The sequence below is a fragment of the Protopterus annectens genome, chromosome 16.part0 (genome assembly GCF_019279795.1).
Source record: "Protopterus annectens isolate FY-2018-M chromosome 16.part0, PAN1.0, whole genome shotgun sequence".
Lineage (NCBI taxonomy): Eukaryota > Metazoa > Chordata > Ceratodontiformes > Protopteridae > Protopterus > Protopterus annectens.
Window position 1 is genome coordinate 444,238,628 of NC_056750.1, and position 18,463 is coordinate 444,257,090.

General features: G+C 38.1%; 1 protein-coding gene across 1 annotated transcript in view; it reads right to left on the reverse strand.

Annotated features, from left to right (window-relative positions):
- The window catches only part of LOC122790762 (protein crumbs homolog 1-like), a 489,172-nt gene that overhangs the window by 34,973 nt on the left and 435,736 nt on the right, over positions 1–18,463 (reverse strand). The window contains exons 9-10 of the mRNA XM_044058372.1: positions 16,164–17,019; positions 4,768–4,884 (exon numbers count right to left, since the gene is read on the reverse strand). Of these exons, the coding sequence (XP_043914307.1) occupies positions 4,768–4,884; positions 16,164–17,019 (973 nt within the window). The remainder of the gene's footprint in view (positions 1–4,767; positions 4,885–16,163; positions 17,020–18,463) is intronic.

Genomic DNA, 18,463 nt, shown 5'->3' on the forward strand with positions numbered 1-18,463 from the left:
AAGAAAATGTTAGAAGGTACAATGCTTAATATCAATGCAACCAGTAACGTTTGTAGAATGAGCAGGTGTGGAAAGGGAAGATCACTACCGACCCTTCACATCCAGGCCACCATCTTTTTGAACTATTACCTTCATCCATAATTAGACTAATACGCACCAAAACACGCACATATAAGAACAGTTTTTTCCTGTAGGCCATCAAGTTCATAAATGATTAACTCAGCTTATTAGGTTGGGGTATTCTTTTTCCCAAGCCTCCAAGAATTCTGCAGCATTGTTTACATATTAATACTTGTTTCTTTCAGAGTTCATTTCAGTATTTCTTGCACTGAGTTGCACTTTGCACCTTGTATGTATATTTACTTTTCTTGTTTTGTTCTTAATAGTTGCATGTATGTCGTTTGTCTTGTTCTTAATAGTTACATGTATGTTGTGTGTCTTGTTCTTAATAGTTGCATGTATTTTGTTTGTCTTGTTCTTAATAGTTGCATGTATTCCATTTATGTAATTCATACTTGGAGAGTCACTGAAACCAGAGGCAAATTCCTTGTATGCGTGCATACTTGGCCAAGAAATGTGATTCTGATTCTGATGATGTCTTGCAGAACTGTGCTCACACGTCACTTTGTATCCTTGCTCATAACATAATTAAAGGATTACGGATTTGGTATTTCCTCCAGACATGTTGGTCACCTGTGTCTTGTTCTGTGCACATTAGTGGAGACTCCAGGGGTATGGCAACTGTCACATAAGGACAAAAGACAAAAGTTTTTCTCTAGACAGGTCTCTATGAAAAACACAAGGCCAGTTTCGCACAGCAAGTTGTGATAATCACAGGCTTGGTGCAGATGGATCTCGCATGGACATACAGTATCCTCTGTAGGCCTGGAGGACAGATCACCCCCATTCCTGCCTCAGTTGTGTTACCAATAGATACTCTTGGTATGTCAAGGAGATGCGATAGACAATAATAAACCTTAACGAAGTTGCGCGTGCGTGGTGTATGGGTCTACTTAAATTGTTGACAGTACAAATGCTGAATACAAAATGTTGACAACAACAAATATCAACACTTTAGTATTCATGTGCCAAGAAATAACATTGGTGCATGCAAACTTGAAACTACAAAAAAAAAAAAGAAAAAAAAAGAAAACATTACTTTTGCAAAGGGCTATACCCCCCTCCCCACTAATTACATATATTAACTTTGATATGGCATAATGTCAGGAAAGGGAATATTCTTTAACATCAAGAACAGTGTGATCTCACACACCTGTCGACCATCTGCTCAGTTGACCGAAGCTACATTTGATGAAATTTGTTGCCCCTGTAGATAGATAATATATGGATCCTTATCAGTAGACTGAACTTTCAAAACTTTGAAACTCATATGGCCGAGACCGTATGATCAAAGTTTTGAAAGTTCAAAATTAAAATAAATAAATAAATAAATAAATAAATAAATCAATAAAAAAACAATTTTTTTTTATTTTTTTGCAGGGGAACATGCCCTCCTGTGCCTCCACACCCCCTGCTAATTAAATATACCCACTCTGAGATCACACGACAGTGAGAAGAACAGTAATTTTTCTGTTCTGTGCTGTATGGCAATCTCCATTCTAAATGTTCGAACTTTCAAAACTGTGATCATATGGTCTCGGACGTATGATTTTCGAAGTTTTGAAAGGTCAATCTACTGATACGTGTGTGTGTGTGTACATATATATATATATATATATATATATATATATATATATATATATAAGATTAGACAACAGAAATAGAGGATTATGATAGGGTGATTGGGTCGCAAATCATAACCTGTTTATTACATGTTCAAAATATGGATGCCCAGAAATTCAACTAGAGAATGAAGCTCGAGAGGTGAATCTTGGCATCCATGTGGAGCCTGCCCATCCACAGACACTGCCACCATGCATCTGTTTCCCCAGTCACTTCTGGGAAAATTCATGAATGTATCCCAGAATCAGGGACCCGCCTTCAACTCCCTGCATGAGCCATTACGCAAATTCTTAGGGTTTTATCTCTCTATGCCACTGGCACAGGCATGCTAGCCATCACTTATTGACATATGGTACTCTCTCATTAAAAGTTACTGCCTCTAAAATTCACTCCTGTGTTACACCCATATCTGTTTTGCTTAATCCACTTCCTTTATTTTAGTTACTGCAGTGTAAACTCTACATAAGATCAATCGGTTTGTCTGTGGAACTATGTATTCTGAAAAGGTTTGGAGTTTTTAACTGCAAACCACATTTAACCATGTCATAGGCTTGGCTGCAGTGGCTGGCACTTGCAGCTCATGCTGCAGTGGCTGGTACTTGCAGCTCATGCTGCAGTGGCTGGCACTTGCAGCTCATGCTGCAGTGGCTGGCACTTGCAGCTCATGCTGCAGTGGCTGGCACTTGCAGCTCATGCTGCAGTGGCTGGCACTTGCAGCTCATGCTGCAGTGGCTGGCACTTGCAGCTCATGCTGCAGTGGCTGGTACTTGCAGCTCATGCTGCAGTGGCTGGTACTTGCAGCTCATGCTGCAGTGGCTGGTACTTGCAGCTCATGCTGCAGTGGCTGGTACTTGCAGCTCATGCTGCAGTGGCTGGTACTTGCAGCTCATGCTGCAGTGGCTGGTACTTGCAGCTCATGCTGCAGTGGCTGGTACTTGCAGCTCATGCTGCAGTGGCTGGTACTTGCAGCTCATGCTGCAGTGGCTGGTACTTACAGCTCATGCTGCAGTGGCTGGTACTTGCAGCTCATGCTGCAGTGGCTGGTACTTACAGCTCATGCTGCAGTGGCTGGTACTTGCAGCTCATGCTGCAGTGGCTGGTACTTACAGCTCATACTGCAGATGCATTTTTCTTATAAAGCTGTACTTTAAACAAATGATCACTGGTTGAATGCTTTCCTAATTTGTACAACTGTAATAAATAATATATAATATTATCACTTGTATTTATAAACATACAAATGCACCACCTTTACTTTCTTACTGTACTGTGTGTAGCACTATTAATTCTGTTGTGTATGTATAGTTTTCTGTTTGTGTCTTGTATCATGGTGCCCAGGAAATAGCTGAAAAGAGCCTGTAAACCAGGCAATTAACCATATTATCAAACAGAAATAAACTGAATAAATACATTGTCCTTTTTATTCACTTTTGTTTGATATTTTATATATGTACAGTAACGAACCTAACCTTTTATAGCAGAGTTTTTAAACTATTATATGTGCATTGTCAGCTCCTCTGTTACCCTCCTTTATGTGCTCAGACTACACAGACATTTCTGTAGAACACCACAGTTCTTTGAGCCAGGAATTTATTTAAGATGTTTGTCCCCAATCATATGTGATCCTTCAGTTTACCTTTTAGTAGAGCTGCATGTATCCTGTACACGCTGCATGATGAATTATTTTTAGTTGAAAAACATTAATTTTTTTTCATAGCTCTCAACCTTCCAGCTCCAAAATGAGGAACACTGCCTCTCATAATGTGGAACAAATGGGCGAAATGTGGAACACCTACTTGCAACTTAGTAACAACGTCAACTAGGAAGCTCATCTGATGGTTAAAATGTGATATTTTTACTTACAGAATAGGTGTTTTAATGAAATAATAAGATTCAGTTCTATTTACCATTGATATCAGTTAAAAAATTGCTAACCCTGAATGTGTGACTGACCCTTTCAATATGTAACTTTGAGGAACATGGACTTTTTGAGACCTCAGATGAGGAACATTCCTCGAAATGAGGTACACCTGAGAGGTATGCATTTTTTTACTTTTTAACTGCTCCTGTTTTCAATTCTGTCTCTCTTTACATCACAAATACATATACTGTTTTTTTACCTTTTCATTCTACTATTCAACAAATAATTGCACTATTCTTTATGTTTCTGTTTTTTATTCAACCTTTTTTTATTGGGGTCTGATCTTTTTTATCCTTTCCTTTTCTGCTCTGCCAATATAAATGTAAACAGCTGTCATATATTTGCTTAATCTAATAATCATCATTTATGCTGAGCTCTCTTCCTTTCAACATTTTGTATATATATTTTAGTTAAGCTGCTACTCTAACTTTGTACTTTTTCCATATTATTAGTATTTTATTTTTAAATTCCAGAAGGTAGTCTGTACAAAGAAAATAGTTTTACGTGCACTTTCTATGTGAGGGAGTTCTTCTATAAAAGAAGCTTGCTAGTTTACTTCAAACTTGCAAAGCATCTAATTTTCTTAAACCTATGAGTGGCAGAGTGAGTGAATAAATGAGTGAAAAAGGGACACCTGTTGCACAAGTGAGAACATTTAGACAGTGTCACTTGCTGAAACAGAAAAATACCATAAATAGATGAGTATCAGTTAAGAAAAATCTGCTACCAACTATCTCAAAGTTACTATTTGTATTTCTATGTTAGGAGAACACAAGACATTGAAGAAGGGGAATTAGGAAACATCACTAGAGTGTGAGAATGCAGAATGCACTTTAGAAAGAAGCTGGGGATTAAAACAAAAGTCACACCAGGACAGTTGTCCACACCATGCTATGTTGTAGTAAACAAATTATAAAATAATGCTGGTAAAGGCCGACCAACTCAAGTACATTCCACTTCCACAGACGATCCAACCATTAGCAATCTCTAAATATGCATTTTGTTTCTGTTAGTAGGGGTTCATTAAATTACCATAAATCCTATCATGACTCATGATCCAGTTGGAAGACTGAAAGTATATTTAAAAAATATATATACAGTACCTTTCCCCTGTGAAACCAGGTAAACACGTGCAATTAGCTCCCCAGAATTCTCCGATGCAGGTTCCTCCATTTAAACAGATTACATCAATGCCACATTGTACTGGTGGGAAAGGCCATCTAAGAAGATCAGGAAATGTCGATTGTTACTTTGCAGTATAAATTTATTATACATTTACAATAGTTTTGCTAATAATAAGTAGATGGCTAAACATTAATGCAGGAATAACTAAGTGTAAAACTCCACATACCTCTTATAGCATAGCACTTTCACAGGCTGGTAAATAATACCAATGCCCCCATAATTCACCATTCTACTGCTGATGATGTGAAATATGGCAGACAGAAGGAAACGGGGAAGAGTAACGGATGCTTATTACAGCTGAAGCTCTATTTACAGATTCAGCATTATGAGTAGCCATACATTGTATAAGTTACGTCATAGACTTCTGTCCGCTACAACAAAAAAGACTGAGTCCCGTGTTTAGTATTTCTGGTTGTTTATTCTAAGGAACATTTCCTTATAGCCATGTACCAAAGGAAGACTTCAACCTACAGGTTACATATGACTTGTAATGCTTTGCAGAGGTGTTCAGACAACGATGGGAATGATCAAATAACAGATGCACAAATATTATCTAACGAGATGTTATAAAAACAAGACATGGATATAGGAACAGCAGTAGAAATAAATGCTGTAAGCTTTTTTTTGCAGGATTTTGCCATATTTGCTTTAAAAGAAGGAAGTAAAATTGGAGGGCCACTTAAAGAAGGACTGTTTTTCAATTGTTTGACTATACAGGCTTTAGCATAGGACACAAAGTGTTGGTCATCTTTATGTGGCTTTTCTACTAACCACAGAGTGTCTGAACTTCTTGCATACATTTATTAAGTAAATAAGATGCTCTCCTTCATTAGGGTGCTGTTAAGATGAAAACTGGAAAATAAATAAATTGATTCAAATTAGTCTGTGTAACAACCTTAGCCATAAATTATTGATGGACTAGTACACAGTGACTCCTTCCTTAAAAGTGATGTAGTTGAGGGTGTCACATTGTCACTCAGGATTAAATACACACACAAGTGAACCCATTTTTTTCAATAAGTCTTGAAAAAATAATTATTGTCATTAAGTATTAATAAAATAATGGTCATGTGGCTTGCTGTGTGTAACAGTTTGTAGAAATGTGTTAGATTTCTTCTGATGAAGCCAAAATCAGTGAAACCAGGATATATGATTGTCTTTCTCTTGAAACATTAATAAAGTAAGGATTTTATTCCTAAGATGCTGGATTTTGTTTGTTTGTCTAAAAGGTTTTGTGCATATAATACACACATCCTGGAGCAGCTGGTGGTTTTGTTTAGATGGGGAAGAGGGCACAGACTTAGAAATTCATGTGGCTTAGGTAAATATCACCCATAAAATGCATTACAAAACAAAATAAAACAATTAACGTTGCCAAAGCAGTAGGTTCAAATGGCAGGAACAGTATGCTTCTGCAGCATGACATAAGGATCCCAAGTTCCTATAAATGGTGGCTAAAGAAAGAAAGTGTCAGAGAGAATGTCCATAGAAACCTTAAGTGAACCTAAGTGTTTCAGAGTCATGACTTGTATAGTAATTAAAAACAACAGCTTGATGCACTTTTACAAAAGACTAGTTAAGGCCAGCATTAAACTGCTGTTAAAGAATTAGGAGAAGAAGGAATTATCTCAAACTGGTGAGGAAAACAGATTTCTGTTTATAGTAGAACTCCAAACTGATTTTTTCCTTTGTATTCCTATAAATCCTCTCAGTGAAAGGCCATTGAGAAAAGGTAATGATAGCAGCTTCTCCAGTTCAGAATACTTCAGACTCATTCAGTAGTGGAGTTGGAATGCCTAGGCTATCTGCCTGAGGGAGTGGAGATCCAGATGGTTTCTTGCAAGGGAAAGAGTCAACTGAAGGTGCTAGAAATGACTGCTGAAGTATGGCAAACTAAATATGTCTGGACCAAAAAGAAGTCACCTGAATTACTGTTACCTCTGATTTTTTTGAACTAGAAAACTGACTTTGTTATCAGTAGAAGCAAAAGAGAGGCATTGAGGAAATCTCTGGGACAAGGCTGTCTATGTGTTTCTTTGCTTTCTCTATCAAGAAGGAATGAGATTGCATACAGTGTGATCCCATGTCCTGATTATACCATTTTGGCTCTAGAACGACCAAAAGGAACCACTCACGTGGCAGTAGCAGCATACTTCTGCTCAATTTGTCTATAAGGCAGTTATATTTCCCTGAAATATGAATGGGATTTAAGAATTGGTCGTGCCCACTCCATAATGCTGATACCATCGCTGTAGATGGGGTAAGAGTGAGTTCCTCCATGCTTTTCAATGCACCACCTCACTGTCATCCTGACTGAATAGAGATGTGGTCATATGTAATCCATTCTTGAGGAGGTTGGCGAGAAAGAAGGGCTGCTCTCATCTCTAGATATTAAGGTGAAGTTTCATTTCCTGAATGGACCAAAACATCATTGCCACGTGGTCCTGACAGTGCCATCTTTGGGAGGATGGATTTGTTGTGTGGATATTAGGAAGAAGGAAGACCTATGAAGGGAATGCCATATAAGACATATGTAGCTGGACCCTGCATCATGTAGAAATCCTGAGTGGGTTTGATTTCTAGGATCACTAACTTGTTGACCCCTACATATGGTATATCATGTGACACCATAAAGACTGGGGATGCCCTTAACCACAAAAGCCAGAAACTGACTGGCAAAAGCAATTTGTCTATCAACAGAAATGGGACTATGTAAAGAATGCAGGCAATTCTCTGTAATGGCGAAACTCCTTGTCATATTTTAGAATCAAAGAACAGCCTCTGAAAGTGAGTCAGAAACTGAACTGGAGCTAGCTGATGTCTTGGAAAGTTCAAAGCAATCCTCAAAAAATGAACAGTGGAGTGCAAAGCCTCCGTCTGCCGAATGATACTCTCCAGCAGGAGATAGTGATCAAAACAGGGAAACAACTTTGTCACTTGTAGTTGGGTGGCTACTACTGAAACTTCTTTTGTAAAAGTTGTTTCAGCAGAGATAAAACCAAACAATATATTTCTGAACTGACCGTTTTGCAAAAGCACTGGAATCTTCTCAATTACTTTCTAATGTTTATGTACAGTTGATTGTCTTGAAGATCTAAACATCATATAAAGTTTCCTCTGGATATCAAATGGAAGAGATATTGAAAAGTCACCATCTCAAGGGAGTTGTTCTAAGTTAATGGTGTTCATTTTTGGTTAAGGTTATAATGGAGCTTATGATTTCTCTCTTAATGGAACTACAAAGAATAGGGACTAATACTGGAGTCCTTTTTTGGTTTTCACACCTTCTTTGATGGCTTTTTCATAAGGATTATTGCACCTCCTCCATGCTTCCACATTTTCTATCAAGGAAGAATATCTAGCAATGGAAGGGATAGGAAAGGGCTTGGGGAAGACAATTTTTATAATATACCCTTTGGCTATCATGTTCCTTACCCATACAATGGAAGCAATGTTACACCAGGCTGAAGTGTGGAGGCAGCATCTGCCCCTGAGCATATCCATTTAGTGGTAACCAGAATGACCTGACCATATCCATTCAGTGGTAGCCAGAATGAGAGTCAGGACTGCTGATGGTTTTCCATGGGCTGCTGCAGTCTGTGTGTGAAAACACCAAGAATCTTAGCGCTGTGCTAGGATCCATAGAAGAAAACAGCTAAAGCAAAATAAAATCTTGCTGCTGGGTCTGCAGGTTTCACAGCCAACAAAGTTTCAACCCTCTCATCAGCATCCTAGTGAAACTATGTAGTGAAGGTGAAATTTTATTCCCAGACCAACAATGCTTTCCTCTTTTCATTTTTAAGAATTCATCAATTTTCTGGTCAAACAGCAGGGGCCCTGTGACTAGTGAATCCACGAAGGATACCTTAGCATTCTCAACAAAGGTGTAGGGTGGTGTAAGTATGGTCAGTGTACATCTATGTCAAATCCTGCTAACTTGTGTGACCTATTTGCTGCACTGTATGTGACATAGACTTTTAAGGTACCAATGGAAGAAGCAATGGAGGCTTAGGACTTAGTGCTGTTTCTGGCCATCATCAAACCCCACCATTTTCTCATTATCTACACGGGGATGTGTGTTGCATCAACTGACACCATTTTTCAAGATTCAGTGTCACTCTCCTACCTTCTTCAATGGTTATGCCTGACAGTCACAGGTCTTCTCTCTCATAGTCCATCAAACTCTTTGCTGGGCACCCTCATATCCTCCTGCCTTCTTCCTTTCTCCCCCAAACCTTCTTCAACAGACTGCCTTCTGCTTTCCTGTACACGTGTAGGAAGATGAACTCTTTTTTATAGTACCTCCCCATAATGCTGAATTTCATCTGCAAGGTCTCCTTGAATGCCTTAAATTTGTGGTAAATGGCTTAACACTCTGCTGAACAGTGTAGATGCCATAGAAAATATTCTCCTAGTCTCTTTAGAGATTGTGATTTTTCAATCTAAGAGAATGACGGCTGGAAAACACAGAGAACGATTTCTCTTAAGAGCTGTTGCCAGGATATTAATCTGGGACTCGGGAATCCTTTCAGACAACCATCCCTGCAGAAAAAAATATATGGTCCATCTAAAGATTTCCAAAAGAGATGAAATAACCTAGTGGGGCAGTCTGTGTGAGCTGCAGTCCTTCTGCAGTCAGGATTGAGCCGCTACCTCATCAATTTCTGGCAGGACATTGCTCTGCTAGATAGCTTGGGGAGAATCGGATGTGGGAATATGAGAAGCGTGAGCTGCAAGAGTAGAGACAGTGCCTTAAAAAACAGAAAACTAGACGTTCAGGTCTGCTTGCAGTAGCCTCCATAAAGTCTACAGTGGTCAATATCACAAGAAGGGAGAGTGACAAACCTAATTTTGTTATTTCTTCTGCTCCATTATCTTTTGAAATCTTTTAAACTTAACAGCTGAGGATCATGCTGTCCTGTGACACTTATTTTGTGTTTTAAATACGATCACAATGGTGTTTTTCCTCAAACTGTTACAAAGTTTGCCTGCACACAACAATAACATAGATCTTTTCCAATCTGAGTTATTTTCCATCTTTCAGTCATACATATAGGCTTCATTCTGTGAAGTTTTTTGTTGTCTTGTCTTATTTCAACAAGATACAGCTCTTTTTGAGCTGCTGTGGTCTGCTGCCTAATATAAATATGTTCCACTTTTTAACAGGCCTTTTGGATCAGCTTCATAGTCACAGGGAGTCTCTTCTCATTTAGTCTTGAGAATTTGAGTCACTTGGTTGAGATTAAGCATTTTAGTCTTTCAGCCCACCTGAAACTCCAAAAAAGGTTTGGAGACAAAGTCAGAGAGGCAAGATTATGTTGGTTTGGACATGTTCTGAGGAGGGATGCAGAGTATATTGGGAAAAAGATGCTAAGGATGAAGCTGCCAGGTAACAGGAAAAGAGGAAGGCCTAAGATAAGGTTTATGGATGTGGTGAAAGAGGACATGCAGGTGGTTGGTGTGGCAGAGCAAGATGCAGAGGACAGGAAGAAATGGAAACAGATGATCTGCTGTGGTGACCCCTAATGGGAGCAGCCGAAAGAAGAAGTCGTCTTTCAGCCCACCTCATAAAATGGTTGGGGATGATCTAACTTCAGAGCATGCTCTGAATATACTAATGCAAATCTCTGAACCTTTTAGCTTAAGAACAGTGGGCAAAAAACAAAGCTAGGCATGGAAGAAAGCCCTACATCAGAGAGAATTTTGAATATTGGCAATATTCACTTAGAAAACTAATGCAATACCATGTTACACATTAATAAACATTTTCTGAAGACTATGATATTTGTACCTGAAATGTTTGTCATTATTTATTGGCATTAAACCTTAGTTTTTTTTTTTTGACAAACTCACAAGTTTTAACAGAAACAGAGCAAATTTGTAGGCAAAATTTGGGATATCCCCAAAAATCAAGGACAATTAAAAGAAATGTTATTCTGTCATCAGAAACAGCAGACAAACAATATGCATCTGAATGCTGATTTATTAAGCTGCCCTTAGCACTACCCAATATATAATCATGGTAAGATGTGGAGCAATGTATCACACACCAAACATATAACCTTTGACTTAAATTAAAAGACTGTAAACTAGGCCATCTGTAAAAATGTATACCTGGAGAAGCAAAATGAACAAGTTACATGATAAAAGCAATGTACAAAATGACAAGTTCCACAGGAACTATCTGCATAAATGATGGAAAGTGATTTTGGTTCTGTTTCAAGACATCTGTCTCTCAACTGTCCAGATTTTCACAGAATGCCCAGATTTTTGACTAATATTTTTGTTCTGTTTTTCATAAAATTGTAGTTTTTTGGCAAATCACTGGCAAGTCATTGAGGACTGAAGTCAGAAAATAATGGCAGACATTTGATTTTCAGACTAATGCAAAACCTATTATTCTATCAACTTTTTAAGTTTGTAAGAACAATATTTAAGAGGTGTCTCTATTTTTGGCCCTTTGTCCCCTCATTTTTTATGGTTTTGTCCAGATTTCTTGCTCTAAGAGGCTCAGATGTAGACGGTGGGATCTGTGACTAGAAATGCTTCCACACTTAGAAATATACAATATGACTAACAATGACTGAAACCCGAGGATTATGAACTATTGTGTAAACAATTAACTAGGTGGCAGATATGACAATGGTGAGGAGTGTAATAGACTACATGACTATAGCAATTCATGTACATTAACTCAGAGGGTGTCATATAAACAGGAAGGGCCCCCCTTCCATAAACATTGATGCTTCAGATGATGTGCTACAGTATATACTAGTCAAGGCACATGGATATTCCTGCCCTGTTCCATGTCACACAACATATATCCGTAATGAAAGTAGCTTATCATATAGCTGGTATGGTACAGGTATTGAAGGACAGTGGGATGCCAAAAATGAGACTGTACTGGATAAACTACCATTACAACAACTATATGATGGGGAGACACAAGTGAAAAACATAGAAAAGTAAATGCAATATACATGATGCCAGCATCCCTGAACTGTTGGATAGTAATGTGAAAGAAGCAAAATAGCATGCATGACTGAGGTAGGACATCTGTGACACAATGCTAGTTATTCAGCATCTATATTACACTGTGTAAACTGTACATCAGACACTGCAACCATTTACACAAATGTCAGATACTTAATCAGACACAGCAAGCATTTACACAAATGTCAGATACTTAATCAGTCACAGCAAGCATTTACACAAACGTCAGATACTTATGTCATTATGTCTACAATTCACAGTCCAAAAAGCAAATAAGAACCACCCCAGCAGTGGTAAGTACAGATATTTAGTAGATGTTGCATGCTACAAAGGGGGGTAGTAGCCACAGACGTGCCAAACCAATAAGGAGTTGAGATTTTATGGTGATGGGACCACAGATATCTTGTATTTGACCCTGTTGGTTTTAATTAGAATAAACATAATGAAACAGCCCTAAAGGACTACAGAAACAGTATGATATTAACCAGCTCCGAAATAAAAAAGTAATATTCAAAATGCTCAAGTTGGGTGTTTGCACAGAGAGAAAATGCAACAACAACAACAGTTTTTATTTTTACCATTTCTTAGATATTCTTAGTTACTAATTTCCAGAGCTCTAAAAAGACTGGTGTACATGGTATGAAATTTAGCTTTTCACTGATATGTTGTGGTTTTGTGCCTGTGTTATAAAACAAGAAGATTCACAGTCCATTCAAAGAACAAACTATTATATATTGGCAAGTATTATATACTGTAACTGTTGTGATAGCATTTAAAATACATTGCTGCTTATAATGTTAACTTCCAGAAGGGTTGACGACTGAATACAGGGTCAGTGTTACCTGCCTTTAGCCTCCTATTTTTTCCTGCACAGTTTTTAGAATAAATGAGTTTGATCAGTACAACTATCTGAACTATATACTTTATTGTGACTTAATGTTCAAAGCTGTTTAATGAGGACTGAAAATATGGAATAGGCCTTATTAAAATTGTACACACTGGCTCTGTAGCACAGCGGTAAAGGGCACTGGCTGTAACACAGTTCTTCTGGGTTTGATCTGTGACACGGGTGCTGGAGCAGGCAGTCAAAGAGATAGATGAACGAAGAGGTGATGCATAGTGGGGGAATGAGAAGGGCAGCTTCTGGGGTGCATCTCTCACTCATGCATCTTTGATGGGAGAATAGATACTGAACAGTAGCTGTATGATTAAAAAAGGGTGTTTCCTATTACATATTCCTACTGGAAGGTGAAAGATTTATGTGTTGTTTGATATTCAGATGTTATACTAAGTAGATGTCCATATTTTTGGCTGGATGTACCTACTTTTCAACTACCTTTGTACTCATTTTCCATATTTGTAGCTTTTGAGATATGCATTGCACACAGTAGAGGCCACCTTGGAAACATTTACATAGCATGCTGGAGGAACAGTTAGAGCACATAGTGAAATTCTATGGTAATATGATGAGTATACCCATGTCGTGTGCCCTAATGCCTGCTTTTATGGTGATATGATGAGTACACTGCTGTTATGTGCCCGAATGCCTGATTGTATGATGAGATGAAGTACAATGCTACTGTATGTCCTTCTGCCTGCTTGTATGGTGATATGATGAGTACACTGCTATCATGTGCCCTACACCTGCTGTATGGTGGTGAGTACACTATTATTGTGTGCCCTAACACTTGCTTGTATGGTAATATGATGAGTACACCACTGTCATGTGCCCTAACACCTGCTGTATGGTGATATGATGAGTACACTATCATGTGCCCTAATACCTGCTGTATGGTGATATGATGAGTACACTGCAATCATGTACCCTAACACATGCTTGTATGGTGATATGATGAGTACACCACTGTCATGTGCCCTAACACCTGCTGTAAGGTGATATGATGAGTACGCTGCTATCATGTGCCTAACATCTGCTTGTATGGTGATATGATGAGTACACTGCTATCATGTGCCCTAACATCTTCTTGTATGGTGATATGATGAATACACTGCTATCATGTGCCCTAACACATGCTTGTATGGTGATATGATGAGTACACCACTGTCATGTGCCCTAACACCTGCTGTAAGGTGATATGATGAGTACATTGCTATCATGTGCCCTAACATCTGCTTGTATGGTGATATGATGAGTACACTGCTATCATGTGCCCTAACATCTTCTTGTATGGTGATATGATGAATACACTGCTATCATGTGCCCTAACATCTTCTTGTATGGTGATATGATGAGTACACTGCTATCATGTGCCCTAACATCTTCTTGTATGGTGATATGATGAGTACACTGCTATCATGTGCCCTAACATCTGCTTGTATGGTGATATGATGAGTACACTGCTATCATGTGCCCTAACATCTGCTTGTATGGTGATATGATGAGTACACCATTATCATGTCTTGCTTGGCTGGAAATGATGGGGAAGAATCAGCTACATTGTTGCCTGGTACAGCACCCCCCCAAAAAAAAATATTAAAGTATTTGTATCTCCACAACTGAATTACTTTTATGGTGTCCTCATAATTTGAGGTAATAGCTGTAGATATTTCAGTCTGAAAAAAGAAATATAGGAAAGAAAGCTACTTGTGTTACAATCTTACATGCAGATTTTGTGAACTAGAAGCAAAAAAGTTTTGCTAATGTGACTGTTTTGAGATGGCCAAAAAAAATGGTATCGCTAAACTTTAATTTTTAATCGGCAGGCAGTTTGGGGTATTTTAACTTGTTTTGGTAAATGTGTACCACTCAGACCAGATGCCACTGATCATTGGTATAGGCTACTATTAGACACTGTAACGGATAGCACCTTAACCTAACTTCCTTAGTAAAATATAATGTTAAGTGGGGATCATACCTCTCAACCTCTTACCATAAGAAATCTGGACAAAGTCAAATATTTTGGGGGTACAGATGCTGGAAAATAGGGACACATTTTAAATATTGCTCTTACAAACTTAGAAAATTGCTAGAACAACAGGAATTGCATTAGCATGCATTTTCCAAAGGATATGAAGTCTAAAACTCAAATGTCTGTCATTATTTAGTAACTTCAATTCTGAGTGATATCATCTGCCTGAAAAGCACAAATTTTATAAGGGACAGACCAAACATATGAGGCAAACATCCTGGACATTCTGTGGAAATATGGACACTTGAGAGGTAAGGTGATAAGTGTGCTGTGACAAATAGTACAGAATGGCAGATAAAACTTGTATTAGGTTTGATTTCAACATGTACACATTTACATTCAGTACCCTTTATGGGGTGGGGCAACTTACATTTTGGTGAAGGTGCTAATTCTTCTCAATCAATACAAATCCTAAATTTGGTTCTAGTGGGCTTAAATAAGGTAGAAATAATTAAGTAGTCTTGAGGGAATGTACATATAAAAAGACATGGAAATAACTTTTAAAAGAGCAACTGTGATTTCAGTAGTTGGACAGTTTTAAATGTCTAAAAAATGTTGATTGGAACATTTCACAGACCAGTAATACATTGAAATTGGTTTTATTCAAATAGTCAACAACAGGAACACCAACACTTGTTTTTTTTTTCTTTATTGTGTGCCCCATTGCACTCTGAACATCAGCTTTACCATAACTCACTGACCATTTGTTCAGTGTAGGATAACAGTTACTACTAGCCAATTCAAGAGTTGAGGGGCTGTCTTCTAAGCACTCATCAGGGTTTTTCTGCTAATTACTTAACCCAGCTTCAGATGACCTATGCTGTCACAAGGGATCAGCATACAATGGGCATGCTAGCAATGGTATGTCATTCACTTCTTTTTGAGATATAACCCCACAAAGCTACTCTGCCCCTCCCCTTGAAGCCACTGCCTCTGTCTTATCTGTGATCTTCATTGGGATTCTATGATTTAGCCACAGAAATGAGGGCCTGGGCATGAGTCCTGCATCTACCTTCATGATGAGAAAAAAGCTGGCAAAACCATATCATTTCTTTTTCACCCCACATCAGCTCCAACAGGCTGTCAAGACACTATTCAAACTTCGGATGCCTGGATCATAGTCAAGGCTTTATCAGTCTATAATAATGGAATTGACCAACATCCTCTGCAAGTTAATAGATTAGACAGTTAATAATCTGATGAATGTAAATATTAAATAAAAACTTAAAAAATAAGAGGAAGACACCATTTTTTGTTGGGAATAGATTGGGCAAGCCCCAGTATAATATCCTTCCCAGGGTGGCTTATCCTCACTACATGTATTTAAATAACAAATTCCAAGGTGATAGGAAATTATTTGTAAACCATGTAAGAAAATATGTGCAACTTACTCACAAAATGATCCCGTGAATCCTGCAGTACAGCTGCATTTATATGCACCTATATCATCAATGCAAGTGGCTCCATTTTTGCACTGGTTTTCCAAACAGTCATCTGCATTTACTTCACAGTTCCTACCAGTGTAGCCCTTGTCACATTTACACTCATAATTTGCTACTAAATCAGTGCAGCTACCATGCAAACATGGGTTAGAGTTGCATTCATCAATGTTAAGGTTACAGAGGCGACCTTCCCATCCAGTTCTACAAGTGCAGCTGAAGTCGTTAAACAAGTCTTTACAAAATCCACTGTTAAAGCAAGGGTTAGGAGAGCAGACATCAGCTCCTGAGCACCCTTTCTGGGCAGGGGATCCACTGAGTTTAATAAACTGTTCTTGTTGGGAAAGCATATGTTCTTCAATAAATGGTAGGATAATTTCACCTACTGCAACCTGACCAAAGCAGCCGCTGAAATGTTCAGCTAATTGAACAATGCTGTCTTCTGAGAAATGCAGTCTTCCTGCAACATCTGGACTTGTATATACAAGGATGCCATCTACTTTGATAGTCCATTTTGATAGGTCCATAGAAGGGTTGTCTTTGGTCACTAGGATGGAGTGCCATCGTCCATCATTTAAGCTTGTTGTGGTTTGTAGTAGCAAGCTTTCTACGCTATTTCTAGCTGTGATCTTGGCTTGTAGATAATTATTCTGAAAGCCAATCCAGACATCATCCATCACTGAAAGTAAAGTGCAATTTGTGTCACGTGTTCTTATCTCCATATAAACACTGTCAAAAGTTTTGCTTATGGGCCCCTTGAATTTATATTGAAGCATATTGTTCCCATTGAATGTAGCGTTAGCTAAACCTAAATATAAAGAAGATAAATTAAATTAGGAGAGAAAACTGTTAAATAAAATTTGAGCTGTACAATATGATTCAGTTCTAACCACCCAAGTATATTACTCTGCAACAAGCAATCTGTTACGGAAAATGGTGCATATGACTGTTTACAAAATGCAGAATATATATTCTGAAAGCCAGTTTTTCTCTGTCCTTCCTCCTTAACCCAATAGGCCCATATATTTGATTTACATATGTGTGTCCTTTGATCCATGAATTTAATGAGTTCTTTCAAGGTGAATTTCCCATAGATCTAGTACTCTGCAGGCTTCCAAAAGTCCACAAAAACTTATTCAAACCTCCCTTGAGACTGAGTCCGTCTGGCCATGGATGGTTGACTGAGCCACTTTCTGTTTATGTTGTGATGTTGTTACATCCATCATTAGATAGTGTTGGCACAGTTTTGAAAGACATTAAGCATTTTGTTTCTAGCTTCTATGGATGGTATATAAATTATATTGTTGAGGGCCTGTATTTCTTTGTTACATTGGATGTGAACTCTCCATTTGCTGTAGTACTGAATGACTTTGGGGTAGATAGTGTTAGACAGTTTTTGTCACATTATACTGATTTTTTTAATAGTAAGATTGGTTTGTTTACTTCTTGATTTGATTCTTGAAAACAACATATTTTTACTTAATGATAAATTGTATTTACAGAACATTGGTGTTGCTGTGGGCACTGTTTGTGCCATTGGCTATGCCAATATGGCCTTGGCTTTCTGGGAGTTGAATGATGTTGTGGTAGGTAATCCTTTTGCTGTTTATATGAAGTATTATGTAAGTTTTGTTGATATTTTCCTTATATGGACAGGGTCATCTGAGGTATTACATGATTTTACAGATTTTTTTACATAGCACTATTTTGTTTTCAGATGTTCTTGTAAATAAGACTGGTGATGGTCAAGTCAACACTATCCCATATAAGAATGCTGTAAGAAGAATTCCACTTTAAACAGATCCAGTATGCATCCCTGCCATGTCTATAGGAATATTTTGAAAGGTCAACTTATCTGAGGTTAAACAATGATGATGTAAACTCTTTCAATGGTTTTCAATGACGTGTAGAGACTTTTTGCATAGGGGCTATTCAGCGAAAGAAATCAATTTCTATTGCTGAAGTTCTGTCCCATAGGAATACTACTGCTAAGCCATATTTGTCAGATTTGGGACACATAGTGGGTCTGGCACAATGGTGCATCTGGATCCTGTAATGACATTCTGAGGGTTGTAATGACTTAATCCAGTGATATTAATTTAGTGTGCGATGCCGTGAAGAGAAACTGGTCCATTTTGATGGTAGATGAAGAGTTTAAGAAGTTCTTGGGTGACAAACCCAAGTTTTCTTTTAAGAATGAAAAATCTCTTAAATACCAGCTTTGTTATAGACATCATAAATGCCCTAGCAGA